Source organism: Carya illinoinensis, chromosome 11 (assembly GCF_018687715.1).
Source record: "Carya illinoinensis cultivar Pawnee chromosome 11, C.illinoinensisPawnee_v1, whole genome shotgun sequence".
NCBI classification, from domain to species: Eukaryota; Viridiplantae; Streptophyta; class Magnoliopsida; order Fagales; family Juglandaceae; genus Carya; species Carya illinoinensis.
In genome coordinates, this window is record NC_056762.1 from 13,072,102 (window position 1) to 13,090,568 (window position 18,467).

At 32.1% G+C, this 18,467-nt stretch overlaps 1 protein-coding gene across 1 annotated transcript; it reads right to left on the reverse strand.

Annotated features, from left to right (window-relative positions):
- Positions 1-6,260: 6,260 nt before the first annotated feature.
- Positions 6,261-9,535, reverse strand: LOC122280844 (transcription factor MYB63). Its single transcript, XM_043091907.1, has 3 exons — positions 9,196-9,535; positions 7,974-8,103; positions 6,261-7,486 (listed from the first exon to the last, which is right to left on the reverse strand). Exons 1-3 carry the CDS (start codon positions 9,332-9,334, stop codon positions 6,559-6,561), a joined length of 1,197 nt encoding a protein of 398 aa, XP_042947841.1. The 5' UTR covers positions 9,335-9,535; the 3' UTR covers positions 6,261-6,558.
- Positions 9,536-18,467: the final 8,932 nt, after the last annotated feature.

The window sequence follows — 18,467 nt, forward strand, 5'->3', positions numbered from 1 at the left end:
ACAAGATTCTTATGGAATTTGCCTGTATGGAATTCCACAAAGCCTAGTCTCAGATAATGGGTGGTAATTTGACTTAGAACATTACCGAGAATGGTGTGCTGAGCTAAATATAAAAGTTAATTATTCTTCTCTAGGACATCTGCAGGCAAATAGACAAGTAGAGGCCACAAACAAAGTATTACTAGAAATTTCAAGAAGAAGACCCACGGATAAGAAAGGGAAATGGTTAAAAGAACCGCTAGGAGTACTGTGGGCCTACAAGACCATGGTAAAGATCCCCACAGAGGAGACCCCATTCACTTTAGCATACAAGTGTGAAGCTGTGCCCCAAGTAAAGGTCGGGCTACCAAGCTATCGGACTCACCATTTCTCGATGGCCTAGAATAACGAAGCCATGGAAGAGTATCTTGACCTTTTGGAGGAAGAGAGAGAGGCAGTAGAAGCCAGAATGATGCATGACAAGAAAATGATAGAGTAGTACTTCAATAAGAGGGTTAGACCTAGGGCATTTAAGCTAGGAACCTAGTTTTGAAAGAAAGCGTAGTCACCACCAAAAAGAGGGCAAGCTGGGACCCCGTTGGGAAGGACCATACGTGATGGTTGCCAACCACAGGCCAGGATCCTATCATTTGAAGGATAGCCAGGGCAAAGAGTTACAACATCCCTATAATGCAAAGCACTTGAAGAAGTTATTGATTTTCCTTTTATGATGAATAAAGTGCCCATTCCAGGTAAATCTTACGCTACCCTTAAACACCCATGACGAGTCTAAGGGCTTGCGGTGCTAAGGAAAAATGGCGTGGAGGTCACCAGACCATGCTGCCCTTAAACATCAGTAATGAATCTAAAGGCTCGCAGTGCCAAGGAAAAAGGGCGCGGAAGTCATTAGAACATGCCACCCTTAAACACCAATGGCAAGTCCAAGGACTAGTAGTGCCAAGAAAAAAAGGGTGTAAAGGTCACCAGACCATGCCACCCTTAAACACCAATGATGAGTCTAAGGACTCATGGTGCCAAGAATATTGCCTCTCATTGGGATCTCTTTTTTGTGCTCCGTATATTCACATTTAATGCGGTATGGTGTCCTTACAGGTCATCCAGACATGATTGCGTTAGAACAACGCTTCTCCAATGCTGATCCTTTTCCCACTTTACCCTGGGCCCTCTTTCTCCTTCATTGCTTGGTGGGCTAGTTACATCCTGGCCATTGGGCTTCGTAGACTTGGTCCAGGCCCTGTCTAGTGTGGACTGAAAATATCCCTTCCACCTATTGTTAGTAGTTGCTATGATCAAGTTTGATGGAGATAAGCTGGGTGCATGGTATTAGGAATAAGGAAGGAGGTGGTTTGAGAGGAAGTTGTTTCAACCGTAGAAGAATTTGGCATTAACCAGAGGGCGCTGATAGCATGTAGAAAAACAGCTCTAGATTGAAAGGTTTCTATATTCACATTTATCTATACAGACACGACTTAAACAGTGATATACATCAATATATATATGTTGGTGAAATTACACAATAATGTAATAAAAATTACAATAAAGTTAAAATAGAAACGAAGCCAGTTTGGATTGGGGCACAGAAATCTCACTTTCTTTATGGAGATTCAAGCCCCCTGCGGTGTACAAAGTCTCAAATTTACTGGTGCAGCAAAATTTTTCTTGACTTGACTCCTCCAAGATACAACAGCCCAACTGATCGTCGTATAGCCCGAACCAACTTTGTAGAAGTGGTTGAGCTCAAAGCTCCACTCAAAGAACACCTTTCTATTATCTAGAAAATCTCTCTAAAAAAATATATATACGCACGTATATTTCTTTTCTCTTTATGTATCCATCAAACTCTTTTTCTTTTTTTATATCCCCAAAAAAAATCGTTAGACCCTTTTTTAAAAGCACCATACGTGCTAACCCCTCTAGAAGATATTATATCAAATCAAGAAATAAAAGCCAAATAAATAGCTCCTCAATAAAGCTGAAAATAATTATGAAAGAAATGTACAAAGCCATAAACTCAGTTTTACCTGCAGTTATCCCTAAGGGTACTAAAAAATCCAGCTATGAGGTATTAACACCAACTTTTGGATAAGAAGATAACGACAACAAAGAAATTTACTTTCATAGATAACGGTTTGTTTTTATTCAAAAAAAAAAAAAAAACTGGGCTATTGAATGAAAGGATAAACAATCAGTAATGTTTTTTTTTCTTTTAACAACTGATCGGTTAAAGAAAATAACTGCAGCCAACGTTAATTAAACTGTAAACGTTACCCACTCACATCATAGGAATGAGAAATAAAATAAATAGTGCATTTTTTTATGACCATCATATGATTCATTTTTCCCATTGAACCCGGTTCTCAGGATTTCTGGTCCCCAGATTGGGTATCCTCATACATGGCTCTTGAATTATGGGTTTTAATCTCATTCCCCTCGATGTATTCCAGATCATTTTTCCTTGTCAAAGATTTTTATAGTGGATCCACTTTAATAACACCATCAATAAAAAAAAATCTCACAATACTGTGTTTTTACTCTAAGGATCTGGATTTACCGTTATAATAACGGTTTTGTACTCTACCAACTGTAGTAGTACTATCGCAACAAATTGATATGGTTGAATCTAATTTTTCCCATAAAAGAATAAATCTCTCAGCTAATTTGCTTCTTTTTTGAAGTCAAAATAGTTAAACTCCATAGTTGACATGGAGAAAAAAATACGGCAGCCAAAGCATGCAATAAATCTCTTAAATTTTAAAACAACTTAAACAATAACAATATAGCCAAAACAGTTCAACCATAAACACCATATACGTTTTAAACAAATCCAATAAAGATAATAGATGTACCCACACAAATATTAAACCGTTTGGATAAGTTGAATCTAAATGCACAAAAATGTATAACACCAAAATATTAATAACAATCGGCTTTATTCAAAAAAGCTTAAAATAAACTGAAGAACGACGTACAAGCCAAAATCCTTTAAAAAAATTCTAAAAACTTGACAGGCCCCCACTAATTTTTGGATTTAAAAACAAATTTTCTTTTCATATAAAAATAATACATATAAAGAGAAACGTTCTATACTTTATTCTCAATACTCAATTTAAACATTCCATCACAAGCATAGCCTTCGCCCACAAAAACTCCATTTTTTGTAATCACATATTGATCAGATTCCATAGTTTGTTTGAAACCTGCTTTGTTGAGTAAAAAACTCGACATCAAATTCTTCCTCATGGACGGTGTATAGAGTACATCTTTGAGCATCAATATACATCCCGAGGTGAATTTCAGCTCGACCTCACCACTCCCAATGACCTTGGTTTTACTTGAATCACCAAGCATAATAGTCTTCTTTTCTTCAAAGGGAGTAAAATTTTTGAACCAATCTTTATCATAGCAGACATGCCTATTGGCACTAGAATCTGCCCACCACCCTTCAACAAATTCAACCACGTTAATGTCTGTAATTATTGCTACAAACGGCTCCTCAGTTACGTTAACTTGAGGATTATTTTCTCGTTTCCAAAACTTGCAAATTCGAGCAAAATGCCCACTTTTGCCACAGACAAAACAAGCTTGATTTTGTGAATGGAGTCCTTGGTTCTTATCATATTGGCTTTGAAAGCCCTTTTTGTGAGGTCTACCAAATTTTTTGAAATCTTTTCTTTGCGGTTTCAAATAACTATTTCTCATATTTTGACTCTTGGGCAAGCTATCATTTTCAGAAATTAAATTTACCTTTGTCATGAAATCCTCATTACCATTTTGAAATACCAATGCATCTTGGCCTCTAGCTTCCTCTTCTACGCGAATACGCATGATATTTAATGTCTCCAAGGAAGTCTCCTTTTGTTTATGGCGCATCGACTTTTGAAACTCTCTCCACAAAGGTGGTAGCTTGTCGATGATGCCACAAAAAATTAGATTGTCTCCAATCTTGATGCCTTCAGATCCAAGCTCAGGAGCAAGCTCAGATCTAACTCCTGAGCTTGCTCTGCGACGGACTTTCCATCAACTATTTGATATCGAAAGAAGCGACTTGCCGCATATTTCTTCGCTCCGGCTCCTTCCGTATCATATTTACTCTGTAAAGCTTTCCAAATTTTCTTTGCAGAAATGTAAGTAGTATTGTAGTAATCATAAAATTGATCAGCAAGACAATTTAATAGATAGCATCGACAGTTATACTCATCTTTGGTATATTTTTCAATCTTTTCTTCGTGAGCTTTCACTTGTACATCAGTCATGTTCTCGGTGGTGATCTTTCTAGGATTCTTTGTAGTGAGAACATAAGAGACATTCAGAAGGCTTAGATAGAAGAGTACTTTGCACTTCCATCTCTTGAAATTGGCTCATTTGAAGCGGAAGGGCTTGTTAAGATCTCCAATACTTTCTGTGGATTTTTTAGTTGTAGGCTCCATGTTTGAATCTCTTTAAAATTTTTGGTAAAACTACACAATAATGTAATAAAAATTACAATAAAGTTAAAATAGAAATAAAATTTAACAACCGATCTGCTAAAGAAAATAACTGCAGCCAACGTTAATTATAAACTGTAAACGTTACCCACTTGAATGTCAAAGTAAATGGTTACCAGACAGTAATGACTCTTAAGAAAACGTTATTATAAATAAATATTATTTAAAAAAAAATACCAACAATATATATAATATGTAAATAACAATTATACTATAAATCTCCGCATTTATTTACAATGAGCATGACTCTTTGCAAAGCATGATATATATGCTCTTTAGATGATCATCTGTAGCATAGTATCGGTTGTTCCATGATTGTTGCTCATGACTCAAGCCCTAATCTGCTTCTCCGAAGTCTGTGTAGATGTGAGTTGGGGTATCTTGAGCATGTATCTATTAATGTACGTAGTACCTAATTATTGGCAACCAGTTTGAACCCCCCGCCAATATGTAGTGCGAGATGTTATCCAGTATGTACGTAGGCCGCCAGTGTGATCTCATGATCTTAGAATTGAGTCCCCAATAAGTAGTACAGGGAGCTGATTTTTTGCCAAGTCCACGTCATGACTTTGTTTATTCTCACCTGATGACTGCATTCAATAAGAATTTTACGGTCAATGACTTGGTTTAATTTTACTTGATGGCTTCTGTCTCACTTTCATACATAAAGATTGAAATGGCGCCAGCTACCTGAAAAAGAATATTGCCCCTTAATTAAGAAAACCATCTACATGTGAGTTTGGTAAGATTTCCTTCAAATGATTAACTTGGCAGTTGGCACAGTTCATATGTATATTTTGTTGACCATACTAACGTCACGTCAAGTTTAAGTTAGGGTTATTGATTGGCTTGAATTTTTCGGGGGCATCAGTAAGTCAAACTGGAGGTTGTACTTTCCAGTTATATTGTCTTCATTCTTTTAAGGTGCAAGAATATCAAAGGATTGAAAATGTCTCGCCAAATGGTTGAAGTTGAGTATGTCACCTAACCCTCTTTGAAAAGAGTTTGGTAGTCATCAATTGGGATTATGTACAACATCATTCTTGCCGCATGTGAAAAAGAACAACATTTTTTTTAATGAGCTAAAATGGTAGGCCAAAGGGGACAATAAAAGGTAGAGGTGGTAATATGTGATACGACTCATTAATCCAATACGAACACAACACAAAATTAACGGGTTTAGATTTAATGTTAATGAGTTTGGATCAAAATGGGTTGTTATATTAAAATACTATTCATTAACGGGTCATTAATGAGTCAACATGCTTAAACTGTTAGTGACCTGTTAAATTTTTTACTCAAAATTAAAATTATATCCTTTTTAACCTAAAAACAAAAATACCTACGGTCATGACTGCCTCCAACACTTCATTTGAATTGTAATTTTGGACTTATGTAGTTAGTTTTATATTTTTTAGAGATATTATGATTTTAACTTTTATATGAAATTATGTTAATCAAGTCTAATGAATTATTTGGACCAATTTAACCCATTTACAAAAACGGGTAAACGGGTCATGTCGTATCGATATATTTTTATTTAATTCATAATGAATCAAAATGGATAGTGTTGTGTCAACTCGGCCTGCTATTTTAATGGGTCATGTTAAGGTTTGGAAATCTGACTTGTTAAGCTTAATCAGTTGTATTTGGACCCATATCGTATAATACACATAACCTGATACGACATATATGAACACGACCCATTAACATGATTTGTCACCCCTAATTAGGTGTGGCTATCACTTTATCTATTTGGAATCACACAGGAAAGGCTAAGACAATAAGAAGCTGCAGGCATTCATTCAAGTCGAATTAAATGATAATTAACATCATGTTTCTGGTTCGGTCCACAATTGATTGGAAAAAAAAAAAAAAAAAAACAAGAACAATTTTTGGAAGTATACGTTCATCATACATCATGACCAAGCAAAGTCATAAAGTTAGGAATACTATTATTTATATACATACATATATACATATATATATATATATATACATATATATATATATATGTATGTATGTAAGTAAGTCAATTTTGATGTTCTCTTAGAAACACGGAATTTGATTCCAATTAGATAGCAGAACTCTGTGGCAAAGTGGGCCAAGTTTGAAAATAAGCCATGTCTGGATTGATTTCTGCCTTCGAATATATCTGACACTGAAAATTCTGATCTGGGGCTTGTGCTTCGACTTCTGCTTCTGCTGCATACTGATCTATTAAAATGCTCTTGTTGTCTTCCTCGGTAGCATCTACTAATCCGAGTTCATTTTCTAAGTAACGAAACCACTTCTTGTTCTCAACTTCTTTGCCGTGATATTCATCACCAACATTCGAGCTTTCGCAAGCCTTCACCTCACGACATGATTGGATTTCATTCGACAAGGTTGATTCTATATTCTCTAACATGTTCCAAAAGTCTACATCGGCCTCAAATGGGATTTCTGGGCGCAGGTTGTCCTCGACAATATGATCTGGTTTGTTCACCTCCTGTAATATGTTATTAACATCATAAGGCCCTCCATAATCGATCAGATGATCAGGGTTATCGATTTGCACTTCTTCCCTTGACGCATCAAATAATAGTGGACTTGAGTTTGAGATATTTGAATCATGAGAAGAAACGGAAGTATAACTAGTTTGTTCTCTCGGGTAATTGGCTGGGCTAAGTTGATTTGAAATAACTTCTTTTTGTGAGTCTTGAACTTTCTCATGAATATGTGTCAAGCTGTGTGCTTCATGATCTTTCTCGTTCATAATTGGGTCTTGATCATTCGATTGATACTCATGAAGTACTTCCATTCCCATACTTTGTTTCCCAGAGGACGTAAGTGAGCTAGACGTTGAAGATGAGGATGAGGAGGTTATGGAGGATTGTTCATGATCTCCATCGTGAGAGTTAGCATCTTTGCAAGCCATTTTTTTCTTCAAATGAGTATTCCACACATTCTTAATCTCATTATCCGTTCTTCCAGGCAAATATGATGCGATTTTGGACCACCTACGAAATAATTTGATATTATAAGCATCTCGAGAGTAATATATGCCAAAATACAAAAACATGGCATCCACATTAATAAGGTAGTTAACAATAATTCTATATTAAGGTTTCTACGCCATACATTATCTATATGATATAATTTGATTTAGAATATAAATTTTAAAATTAAATTCTTTTGCAAATGAAGTCGCCTACCAGGTTGATAGCATCATTACAAGATAAACGGATTTTTGTGATTAAAATTTTGTAACTAAAAGAATTATTTTTAACAAAAACGAATATGTTTTAATAAAAAATAATCATTTTGATTATAAAATTTTAATCGCAAAAATCTGTTTTTCTTATATTGCATAGAGGTGGTGGTGGTACGAGTATCATTTTATATTTACAAACATCAATTTAGAGTACCCATGCACACGCAAGATCTTTCTACAAGAAATGAAAGAAAAATAACATAATTAAATAGAGAAATGTCAAAAGTTCTTACTTGTTCCCCCAAGCCTTGTGTAACTTTATGACGGTATTCTCTTCCTCTTTGGTAAAGTTCCCTCGCTTTACGTCAGGCCGGAGGTAATTAATCCATCTCAAACGACAACTTTTTCCACATCGCAACAACCCTATATATATATTATATATAAGATGCATGAAAAATTAAGGTATTAACTTTCTTACTTTGGCAGCCAAGTAGAAGAGTGAAATTTGAACAAGTATGTTCGGGTAGCTGTTGTTGTCAATTCCTAACTGGGCCTTTTTTTAGGTGGAATTTCCTAACTTGTCATGTTTTGGACTTTTTCATTTGTAATTAATGGTTACTATATATATATATATATAAATATTCTAAAATGGAAAGCAAGCTAGGCTTTCATGGTAACATTATTTGTATTTGAATATCTAATCCTGGTCACTAAAATAAGGTTAAATTTCCATCGAGAGCTGCTGCACATATTTCAAAAGTCACACTTTTGGTAGAAACAGATCGACCCAAAAAAACTAGGAAGGAAGACGTTTCAAAGTTGTCTTGCTAGCTAGAGCAGTAACTAGCAAATACGTACTAATTACTAGGTCAACGCGCATGCAATATCCTACAGTGGAGCCCAGATTTGGTGAACTCGGTCGTATGCGGTTGATATTCAAAGCCATCAACACATGCAAACAAAACCAGTACTGTCATTGAAAATCAAACCGTGTTCACTTTTGCGCACTCGGATGATCATCAAAATAAGAGTCATTTTAAAAAGTACTTACGTACGCAGTAACTATATATTTTCCAGGATTATTCTGCATTATTGATCTCGATCTCTGTAAGTGCAGCTTGTTAATTATCAGTAACTAAGAAACGAACAAGGAGCTAGCTGTAGGAATATATCGGCAATGGAAATTTATCATGCATATAGAATTCAAAACACCACTGTTGCAAAGGGATATATATATATATATATGTTTTGAACTATATATTAATCCAACTTCACTTATGGGAAAATATGACATAAATATATATCCATGGAGTTGATCAGTATTTTTATCCAGAAAATTCAAGAGCATGAATGTGGTACTAATTTCCAGTGTCAAAGAAAAACGGATTAATCCTGCAAGTATTCTCAAGCAAAAACCATTGTCTCGAGCGTGTTAAATATGAGCACGTGTACTCACAGAGAGACAGAGAGAGAGAGAGAGAGAGAGAGAGAGAGAGATGAATATTGTATATATACCAGCTTGTTTGGGAAGTGCTCTCCAGTTATCATGGCCATGCTTCTGAATGAAAGTAATGAGCCTCAAGTCCTCTGCTGGACTCCAAGGACCCCTCTTCACTTTACTCTTATCACAACAAGGTGCTCTTCCTTTCCCCATGATACATGTACCACTTTCTCAAAGACAAGCCCGACTGTTAGAATAATATTGGCTCTCTGATACCAAAACCTCACTGAACTGCATCAAAGTCTCTCTGTATATATGTACTGATCAGGCGCAGACACACATACGGAGAGAGAGAGAGAGAGAGAGAGAGAGAGAGAGAGAGAGAGAGAGAGAGAGAGAGAGCTTAATTTCAGAAATGGGGCCACAAGGGTCATGCCATGAAATAGGATACGGATGGATGCAATAAATAGGAGGAAATCCTCCAAGATTATTCAAAATCTATAATTATTTATTTATCCTTTAATGGTATATATAACAGTCTCCCCCAGAGTTCAGTCAGCTCGAGCTCTCCTGTAGTTATCGATTAATCTAGAATGTGAATTTATATTGTAATCAGCCTCTCTGGTCCCCTACGCGTAGTCCTATGATAATCAACATGATACCGAAACGATCTCAGCCACCCAATTAATTAATTAGACTAATTAATTATTTGCAAAACTGCTTTAATTGCTTATTTAATTTCAAAGTTTCCTAGCTTCTTCCATTAATATCATTAATTAACGTGACATTTCAATTCTTTTCAAGTTTCACACACACACATATATTTTACGTCGAGGTTATCACCAAAACATTCTTATAATTTTTTATAACCATGATTCTGAAACTTAATATCGGTCCACATTTTGTTACTAATTTTCTATTTACCACCGTTAGGATGATCAGTTCCAAATACATATAAAATTCAATGCTCGATCGCTCTATCCGATCGACGTAGTACGTAGTTCATATAGCATGTTTATATATTAATTTCTGAACTAATATTAATGAGGTTTGAGAATCCAAAACGTGAATTCCAGTACCGCCCGCGGATGAATTATCCTTGGAAATAGAGAGGATTAATATATATGATCGATCCTAATTATATTCAAGCTAGCTAAGCAATTAATATTAATTAATGCGCGGATCGATGTGAATTCTCTCATTCTTTCATGTCCATGATTCTGCAATAACGTCACTGATCTAGTAATAATTACATGCAACCATCTCATGTATTAATTCACCCTGCACCAATTCCACTTTTTTATGGTAATTATAGATATATTAATTAGCAAGCAGGACAATTGCTACTCTTCTAGATGGAGGATCCCGACGAAAATCCCGACTGGTGTTTATTTTTTATTTTATTATTATTTTTAACTTAATGCTTAAGGAGATATTTTTTTTTTTTTGGTAATATTCTGATTTTTTTTAAAAATATTTAAAAGCATAAAAAATACATGAAAAAAGCCAAAAAAATTTGCTATGTCGGGATTCCAGTCAGGATTCTCCACATGTGACTGTAGAGTCACTCTTATGCAAGTACCGTATACTTTTTTTAAAAAAAATGTGAAGTTTATTAGTAAAATTAATTTTTTTATATGACTTTTATAATATTTACTCTTTTTTTTTTTAAAACAAATACCCGATCCGTATTTTATAAATATCATTTTTCTTTCTTATTTTTTACTCATTTTATTAATTCATCAACAACAAATTATTTTAGTGTAAGTATTTGGCCCCTCCAAACTTATAAATTGATGTACGTAGTTTAATGTAATATATCAGATTTATTTTATAATAAAAAAATTACAATATAGCGTATCATATTAAATCAAGTTAATTTGTAAACTGATTTTCTGTCTGGACCAATTATTCTAGAGCTTTGTTATTCATCAACCACACACAATATTTTTTTATTTTATTATTCTTAAACATGTTGAATTTTTCTACTCGTTATCTATATACCATATATTTGGTAAGAAAAAAACATATGGTGTATAAAGATAATGGATAGAATTTTTCATTATTCTATCGTTTATTTATTTATTTCCAATCTTATAATGTCATGAGATTATTTGATTAGAGGTGTAAAAATAAATCGAAAAACCACCCTGACCCGGATTGGACCAGTTCATATATTTTATATATATTTTATGAATTTTTAATATTATATATAATAGATTTTATATTATATATAATTTTTTATATATAATATATATGATTATGTATGAAATAATATATTATAATTTATAACATAACATTTTAATCTTAAACATAAATATTTATTTGATCATATATTTTAAATATAAAAATATGTATTAAATATATTTTATTACTTAATAAATTTTCAATATATTTCTTTTAATAAATATATTAGTAATACTAATATATTTAATATATTAAGACAGGAAAACCGAACCGAACCGGTAAAACTAAACGTACCAGTTTAGGGAGATAACCAGTATGTAATCAGTTTTTTAAATGTAAAACCAATATATACCAGTTTGATCCTAAATTTTATATAAAACCGGATCGGACCGGACTAGTTACACCACTAGATTCGATGAATCCAAGGAGGCCAAGTCCTTGGGCTGGCCCCATTTAGGATTTTGAAGAATTATTTTAATACATTTCTATATTTTAGATTGTTTTATAAATTGAAAAAAATAATGGCTAAAGAAGGAAAAATTATAACCTTGACAAGTTTTATGTGAATACAAATACTACATTTTATGTACTGTACCCTCTTCCACTCTTATATATTGATCTACTGTGTTAATATGACGTTATTCATTAACTCTTGAATTTGTTAATTAAAAATAAGAGTTAATCTAAGATCAGTTGATTGATACTGCAACATAATTCGAGCTCTTTAATTATGAGATTAATAGGTTTTTTCTTTATTATTGAATATATAATATATAAATATTGTCCAACTAATACACACACACATGATATATATATATATATATATATATAATTGATTTTCTTTTCAAATTTTTACATATGAACTAATTAAAATCTAAATTCTACAATAATCTTTATATATATATTTGCATGCTTTTGTAAGTAATGAACTTGAACATTAATCATAGACAACATGCATATTTATAATATAATCCGGCCCTGTTAAATAAAAAAAAAAAATTGTCTAAACAGTCCTAGATATTCTGCCTTTATCCAATGAAAATACACTAAACAGTACACACACAGAGATCAGGAAGCTGGCTGCGAAAGCAAGAAATGCATGATGATTTGCAGTTCCTTTTCTATTTTTTTTTTTCAAAGTTACGTACGTTGCTCTAATCAGTGACAATGAAGATCATGAAAAACAAAAGGTACAAAAACAGATATTTCAACCCCACTAGAGGATGTTCTTATAAAGTACAAACCACCAAAAGCGACATAAGGTTGAAAAAGTATGAAGGATTGAATATGAACGCACTAGTTAGGAACTAGTTTCATTACTTTTCTTTCATGCTTGTTTTTTCAACGATTTTTTGTGCGGAAATGGTACTTCGAACCTAATCCGATCATATCATAATGCCATGCATGAGATGTGTTTGAATAAAACACCAACTAGAATATATCTATTAGGGTGTGATTAAAACATTCCACCCTATGCTATCTAGGCTACTACCTAACCAATATTAATGGGCGGTCAAAATTACTATATATGCATTGCATGCGTACGGGGCCTTGATACTGTATTGGGCGGCATCACATGAGTTATTATAAAAACATATATTATAAAAATAAATTTATAAATTGATATGATTTCATATGATATGTTTGATCTATTTTATAAGAAAAATAAATTCACAATTTAATATATCACATCAAAATATATATATATCAATTTTTAGTTTTATTTTTATAAAATCTTTTTATAACTGAAATATTTTTCCCCATTTAGAAGTAAGGTTACTTGGAAATTAAATTCTGTATTGGCTGAGAAAAAAAGAAAATGCAGGCACATATTTGGGGGTCATTTGAATTGACAAACACTCTCAATCCATGTTATCTCATCTCATCATTATAATTTTTTTTAAATTTTTATATAAAATATAATAAATAATTTAATATTTTTAAATTTTAAAATAATAATATTTAAAAAATATTCTAATAGTATTTTATTTAACTTTCATTTAAAATTATTTCATCTCATCTCATCATCAAAACAATTCCTTAGACGTCCATAACTCCTACTTAATTAATGGCTCTAAGATCAATGTGATCATTTAATTAATTATGAAGTACTAATTCGTAATAAAACTAACAGGTATGGTGTCCCTAAAAAAACAAAAAAAACACTTGAAATTTGACTGTACTCATGACTTGTCGATCATGTTAAGGTTAATTACTTTAATAGAGGACAAATTAAATATCCCTCAAAATTATAGGCCAATAATATTGAAACAGGCGCCTATATGTACGACAACCACAGGAGATCTTGTTCCTTAATTGATTAATTACTGATACACCAAACGAACGTTATTTTATAATGACAAGTGGAATAATATATTTTAAGGTGACCAGAAACATGCATGGTAGCATGCCATGCATGTCTGTGACTGTCAACACAAGTCGTTATTGTTGGTATATAAAGCACAAGTCTTTTGATTTAGGTCACCGGCCCCGGCCCTCCCATATTAGTGCCTTTTGAATTAAATGACATGTACACATATATATATAATTGACACTTTTAAAAAAATAAATTATAATCGTTTAATTAATTTAAATATATATATATATATATATATATATATATATATATATATATATATAGAAAGAGAAAATGCTAGAGAGTGGTAGCTCTAGTTGGATTTTTTTTAAAGATTTTTTTTTTTTTTTGCTTTTTTTAACTTAATGATTAAGTAAGTATTTTTTAATAATTTTGTGATTTAAAAAGAAGATTTAAATATGTTAAAAAAAATATGTAAAAAAAAACACAAAATTAACTAACTAGCGCGCAATAGCAAAAATTAGCAACGGTGGCTGTAGAGCCACCTATATATATATATATTTATGCCAAACCCTGGCCTCATGCAATAATCTTGTCTGTGTCTCATAAGTCTAACCCATTTTGAAAATGACCAAAATAAACATAAAAACATTAATTAGATTCCCACCTCCAAGTCTTCTGTTAGGAAAACTAACATTACAAGGCTTTTACCATTTGGGCACCTAACCTCTTGACAATCGATCCTTGTCCTGATTTCACTAACCATATCATTGACTTTTTATGACCACCAAACTGGACAAGTCCAAGGACACGGACTTATATATATAAATATTAATTATAAAACATTATATTTATAGCATCTGCATGACGAGAAGCTTATGTGTGTGGAGCGTGTGGTGTCACGTGGATGGCATTTAGCCAGGAAATTAAGCCTATCTATGTGTGTGTCTGTCACTGTACACGTGTACGTACACGTGTGTCTGCTTTGACTTTCTTAATGTCTACTTTTTAGGAGTTTCAGTTTTACAAGTCGGTACCTACTACGCTATTATCACCAGCTTTGAGCTCGACTTCTTTAAGAATAATTTTAAATAATAATTAAAAATAAAATAAAATATTAATTTTTAATAGTTTTATTATTTTAAAATTTTAAAAAATTAAATTATTTGTTATATTTTATGTAAAAATTATAATAATAAAATAAAATAAAATATAATGAATTGAGAGGATTTTTCAATTCAAACTGTGCTAATCAATTCCATGCCTCCTTTTCTTTGTGTGATGGTTGGTTCTTGACATATTTTTCAACATCTTGGAGGATTCTCTCTTAGGATCATTTGTTTTAAAAAGGTTTTTCTTTTGCTTTTAATTCTGATAGATAATCTACAGTACCTTTGTAAGCATCGAAACTCGAAAGCCTTTCAGAACCGAAAACATGCATGCCTAAAAATATCTCAATATATATATATATATATATATATTAAATAAAAAATAAATACTGTATATATATGTAAGTGGATGACATATATAAATTCATATACAGAACCAAAATTGTATATTTTTAGTGACCTAATTCTACCTTTGAGCATCTAACAATTTGAGTTAAAAAACTAGAAGACACTACAAGAGATATGATTTTTTGAGACAAAATATTTTGTCTCAAAAAATAGAAATTTTGTCTCTAAAAGTTTTGGGAGATGAAAAAATTTCGTCTCTATTTTGTCTCAAAAAGGCTGTCTCAAAAAGGTTTTGGAGACGTCTCTGAAAAGTGTTTTTAGGGACGAAATTGGGCAGAATCGGTCGAAACTGTTCAAACGGAAAATTTTTTCTAAGACAAAAAAATGTCGTCTCAGAATCAAGTTCGAACGAAAATATTTTGTTCGAACAACATGAAATGTTAATTCGAACCAATAACCATATCTGACCAAGTCCGTCCGAACAAACAACTTCGTAAGGGACTTTAGTTCGAAGAAAAATATTAACTGTTCGAACAAATAATCTATTTACAGAAATCTTTTGTTCGAACGGACTTTTAGAAATGAATTTATTCGAATGAGTATTTAGTTGTTCGAATGAACGCATGGATTGTATTTTCTGGTAAGTTCGAATGGGTATATTTTTGTTCGAATGGAAATTCTTTTGTTCGAATAGATATGTTTTTGTTCAAATGTATGCATAAATGGTAATTTACCATTTGAACAGCATTGATCAAACAAAATGAAATTGATACTAATACAAATTGTAATCTATATACATCAAATTGTAATCTATATACATCAATTTTTCAAATGTTTACAAACATCATAAATATTAAAGGCAATTAAAAAAAACCAAATGAATTATGATTGTGGTGGTAGTGGTGGTATAGGGTTTTGGGACATCATTAATTGAAATTGTTCAAACATTTTTTGGTTATTTAATTGTAGCCTCTCTTCTAATCTTACTTCTAAATCTGCTACTTGATCTAATCGGGTCAGCAACTCTTTTTCCTTCGATCTCAATCGTTCTATCTCAAGTGCAGCTTCCTCTAATTTTTTAGTCTTGTCGTCATTCGATCTGGCTTTAGAAGATGATGAAGATGTTGAGGATGGCTTCACACAATGTCCTAAGCCCCTCAAATATCCAGAACGTGATCCAAGAACTTGAGAAAAGATTTGAGCATTGTTGACAGATGATTCATCAGATGGATCCGCAACAGTGTCTTTAAGGGATATCATCTTGTCCTGGAAAAAGAAAAACATTAAAATTAGTATATGTAACAAAAATATATTTAGACAATGAAATTAAATAAACTTAAACTTACATAATTTGCCTCTGTCTCAGAATTGCTCCAAACACCATCACGATTTTTATGTGCTTTAGCATACAATTAGGTTAGATCATAATCAGTATGATTTTCTTCTTGCTACAAAATGAAAATTAATATCATAATTTATACGAAAAAAGTGTATATATTAAGATTTAATGGAGACAATAAGAACTAACCATTTTTTTTGACAAGCGATAAAAAGGTCGAGAACCCGCTTGATGTTGTATCGTTAAATTTGATCTATTTGCTTTGTTCACTGTACTCCGTTTCTAAAAAAAAGTATTATAATTTTTATTTAATACATCCATTATATATTATTAAAAAAAAGATAGTAGTGAAATTACCTGATAAGCAGGATCTTCAAACAAATAACAAACTTTCTCCCATTCGTTTGGTGGCATTGCTTGGAATGGATTTTGACACGCTTCTATCGTAGTACTGAACTTTTGATAGTGTGCATGGCATCGACTTTTGTACCTTCAGAATGCATTCGACATGAGTTCTTCAATCGTTAGTCGATCCCCCCGCCGACCAAAATTTAGTTCAAACTTGTCCTTCAAAGAATTATAAAAAATTAGTATAATTTCAAACATTCGCATTTAAATAAAAATGTTATACAAAGTAATTTATTACCAGACAACGATTTTTGATGTGGTCTTTCACATCTTGGGGAACTTTAACTCAGGAGGATGTAGCCATCGGTGCATACGTGCGAGTAAGTGTACCAACATAAGAAGCAAGCCAAGCTGCCGAACGTCTAACTCATTTTGGAATGTAATTAATGCAGTATAGTTTTTATTTTTAATGTTTGCTAGCCTCTTTATTGTTAATTATATTTTCTTCTCATTATACTTAGTGTTCACGATAATTGAAAAAATGACACCATCTTTAAATTAATATTTAGTTAACTAAAATATTTTAAATTAATTACATAAAATTAATTTATGAATTTGTAAATATTTTAATTCATTGTAAATCATAATATATAATATATAGAACTTTTTATTTACTTTGGAAATGATAAAAAATTAATAGAAAAATATGTATTCTTACAATTTTAACAATATATCTTTTCAATTAAATAATACCGTTCGAACACGTTAATACTCATTCGAACAAATAATATTGCATTCGAATTAATTAATTTTTTGTTCGAATTAAATTTAATTAGTTCGAACGGTATAAATTTTTGAAGACGACCTAATTCGTCTCAGAATTTCCAGTTCGAACTACTATGTTTTAGTTCAAACGGATTTATAAGGTTTTCCATGTTTTGAGACGAAATTTCAAAATTTCGTCTCAGAAAAGTACTTTTAGGAACAAATTAATTTCGTCCCTAAAAATTAAATTTCTAAAATGATTGATTGAGTTCATGACCTCTAATCAAAAAATATAAATTTTTAGAGTAAATTTTATTTTTCAAATCAAATTACACCATATAAGTAATGTGTGGTGTAGAAGCCTTAAAATAACAATACTCTTATTAAATATTCATTAATGATAAAAATAAAGATATTAGAGATAAAAAAAACTATCTTAATCTTCATCTTTTTGAAAGAAAGTAATTGCTCTGTATTGATATAATCTCCTTAAATGAGGGAAAGAATACAAGGAGGACTCAACCATATCCTCTTAATCTCCTAAAGCATTTTTAGCTAAAGCATCCTGAGTAAAACGTACTCGTTTTCGTAAGAAATAATAATTTTGGTTGTAAAATATTAATTACAAATATCCGTTTTTCTTGTAGTGGTAGCAGCATTAGCCCCTCTTCTAATATAATTAGATGCTTCCCAATGATCAAACTGTGAAAGAGCATGTTTTATGTCGTTCCGTATGAACACTCTCGAACTGTGACATGAAATCTCTTGCTGTACAATGCTCCTAATGACATTCAGAGCATCACATTCAATAATGATCTTCCTAACAATCTCCAATGCAAAACGTACAGTCTGGAATACTCCAGACGATTCAGCATAAGTAGGGCGTCCTGAGTAAAAACTCTCTGCATTCTCTTGGTTGCAATAACTTGCTTA

What these genes read in the sequence shown, in the direction of transcription:
- LOC122280844 (XM_043091907.1), bottom strand. Translation starts at nt 9,334, where the DNA reads ATGGGGAAAGGAAGAGCACCTTGTTGTGATAAGAGTAAAGTGAAGAGG. An exon ending in AGCACTTCCCAAACAAGCTG is followed by an intron (nt 8,104 to 9,195) that starts GTATATATACAA and finishes ATATATATATAG; the next exon opens with GGTTGTTGCGATGTGGAAAA. An exon ending in CACAAGGCTTGGGGGAACAA is followed by an intron (nt 7,487 to 7,973) that starts GTAAGAACTTTT and finishes ATTATTTCGTAG; the next exon opens with GTGGTCCAAAATCGCATCAT.